The 2,666-nt window shown below is 56.6% G+C and overlaps 1 protein-coding gene across 1 annotated transcript; it reads right to left on the bottom strand.

Moving 5' to 3' along the window:
* Positions 1–559: 559 nt before the first annotated feature.
* On the bottom strand, positions 560–2,535 carry GUITHDRAFT_144355 (hypothetical protein; the record flags this gene model as incomplete). The annotated part of the gene is made up of 4 exons (XM_005825163.1): positions 560–637; positions 693–797; positions 842–1,427; positions 1,505–2,535. The coding sequence occupies 4 exons, from the start codon at positions 2,533–2,535 to the stop codon at positions 560–562; spliced, it is 1,800 nt and encodes a 599-aa protein (XP_005825220.1).
* Positions 2,536–2,666: the final 131 nt, after the last annotated feature.

The following is a 2,666-nucleotide window of genomic DNA, read 5'->3' as shown; positions in this document are numbered from 1 at the left end:
GTAGGAGCAGGAGCAGGAGCAGGAAAAGGATATCAAAAGAGGTTTTGTAAATTTGTTGTCTGTCACTCCTCGTCTTTCAGTATAGGAGCCACATACGAATTTCAGTTCGCTCCCATCGTGAATCTCCATCCTTTCCTCCCCGTACCCTCTCCTATCTTCTTCATACCCAGCTCCTACTCCTGCTCTATCTTGATCAAATGCTTCATCTTAGTCTTCTTTCGTCCCAACCCCAGTCTCTCCTCCTCCTCCTCCTCCTCCTCCTCCTCCTCCTCCTCCTCCTCCTCCTCCTCCTCCTCCTCCTCCTCCTCCTCCTCCTCCTCCTCCTCCTTTGTTTCCCCTGCTGCTTTTTTCTCCCTTGTTGCCTCCTCTATTCTCATCCTCATTTTCCTCACGCTCATCAGCTCCTCCCTCCTCCTCTCCCTCCTCCTCCTCCGCCTCCTGCCCCTTTGCCCTCCCGAAATAGAAGAACTCCGGGTCTGACCAGCTGGAGGAGCTTGAATACTTGACGGGAGGCTGCTGCAGGGCGACGTCAGCAGGGCCTTGGCGACTCTAGAGCTTGTCAAACCTTCATCTTCTCTTCCGCCAGCTTGACAAGGCGTCGCTGATCCTCAATGATGTAGTCCCTGATGGCAAAGTGCTGGGGGAGTTTGACGCTGTCATTTCTCAGCTCGTCAACGGGGACTGACAGGCACCTTGTACACGTCACTCGTCACCGTCATTTGGTCCACCAACGTCAAGTTCTCGATGGTCGAGCAGAATATGTGGGCCTGCTGCGCTCTTCTCACCTCCGTCAGCATCTGCTGGAAGTCAGCTGGGGTAGACATCTCAGCTCGTGGCTGACCTCATCTCTGTACGACATGTTGGCGACCCAGAGACAGCTGAGGATGTCCTGGACCTTCTCACAAGCCAAGCTGAGGTCGTCAGCTCGAGAAGCGAGCTCCAGGCTCTCACGACGACTGTTCTTGCTGATGAGCATGCGCTTGCTCTTGTCAGGGTCATGAACTGCTACCATGCGATCCTCGTGCTCTTCGTCGTCGTCGTCGGAGGAGGAGGGAGGGGGGGAGGTGGAAGAGAGCGTTACCTCCTCGACCTCCTTGGACGTGATCAGTTTTCTGTCGCCCTCCTCCGCCTTCTCCCAGAGGATCGCCTCTGCCTTCTCCATCACTTGAAGGCAGCCTGAGAGGGCGTAGAAAGGAGCCTCGTAGCTGGACAGGATCGCCTCAACGTCCTGAAGGATCTGCAGCATCAGCAGATTCTTCTCCTGCGCTGTCCCTGAGACTAGCGGGTGCAGCTCCAAGGCTGCAGAGCTGAGAACTTGAGCGTAGCAAGTGAAGCTGCGATCCCGCAGGAGCCGCAGCGAGTGCGACGAGGATTGAAGCATGGAGCTGACTCCGACAGGATCCTCCGTCATCCTACCATTCACTTGCCTGTGCACACAAAGTCACCCTGCTTTCCCCCTTCCTCCTTCTCCTCCTCGTCCTCCTCCTCTCTCCCCACATCCCACCTGTAGACCGAGCAGTAGGCGACCAGGACGTCGAGGAACTGCAGGTCGAAATGCTCGCACCATTGGAAGTTGAGGGCTTCTGGATCGATCTCGACACCGACTGGAGGAGGAGCATGAAATGGCTTCTGGTGCCGCAGGACTACCTCTTCCATGCTCGACTTCTTGTCTACAACTCTATCCTCTGGCATCTTTTCTTCCAGGGTAGAAAACGACCTCCACCACAAGCCCTCCGCTCGCTCCGGCGCGTCTACCGGCAGCCCTAGCATGCTCTTGTACAGAGTGACTTTGAGTAGCTTCCTCCCCATCATTGTCGTCAGCCCCCAACAGTCCTCAGTCGCCTCCTCGCTGCACCGCACAGGATACGACAGCCGGATGCTCTGGATCGGGACCTTGTCGATGGAGACTAGTAGCGATTGCAGTGCTACTCGCACGTCAATCTGCTTGCTCTGAACCTGCTTGTCTACAAACATGAAGAAACAAACTTTCTCCCTGTCCTGCGCCCAACTGTACGACCCGCATTCCCTCCCGTTGAAGGCGATACTCTCTGACGTCTCCTCCACCCCCTTGGAGCAGGCGACGTCCCTCTTGTCTCCCTCAGCTCGCGAGATGTTCCCGAAGGGCGCTACCTTCCACCATGGCGTCACTGGCTTGAACATCTCCTTGAGCTCGCCATGGCGGATCTCGTGCACCAGGCACTCCTGCATGTCCATCGGCAGCTCTTCCATGGTGGCAGGCTCCCCCTTGGCGAGCTTCTGGAGATGCTCAGTGGCGATGTCGTTGTACCGCTTCCTCCTCAAGTCCTCTGCCGTCTGCGGGTGCTTCAGCCTGCTCGTGCAGCTCGGATCGCCACATGGGCACATGCCGTCGTCGAAGTCGCCGTCAACTATATCCTGGACCTTGCCTCGTCCGTGCACAGACCCACCCCTCAGTCTGGTTGGCATGAGCTGCGAAGGAAGAGGCTGCAGGATGAGGGAGTTCTGGATTGGAGGGAGCAACGGGAGAAGCGTGCAAAGGAGATACAACCCCCTCATCTCAACTCATCTCAACTCATCTCATCCAATTCATTACCTTCCCTTCCCTTCCCTTCTCGTCTCGTCTCATCTCGTCTCATCTCGTCTCGTCTCCTCTCCTCTCCTCTCCTCTCCTCTCCTCTCCTCTCCTC

Source organism: Guillardia theta, assembly GCF_000315625.1.
Source record: "Guillardia theta CCMP2712 unplaced genomic scaffold GUITHscaffold_86, whole genome shotgun sequence".
Lineage (NCBI taxonomy): Eukaryota > Cryptophyceae > Pyrenomonadales > Geminigeraceae > Guillardia > Guillardia theta.
Note: the sequence above shows the minus strand (reverse complement) of the source record. Positions and strands in the feature narration are given on the sequence as shown.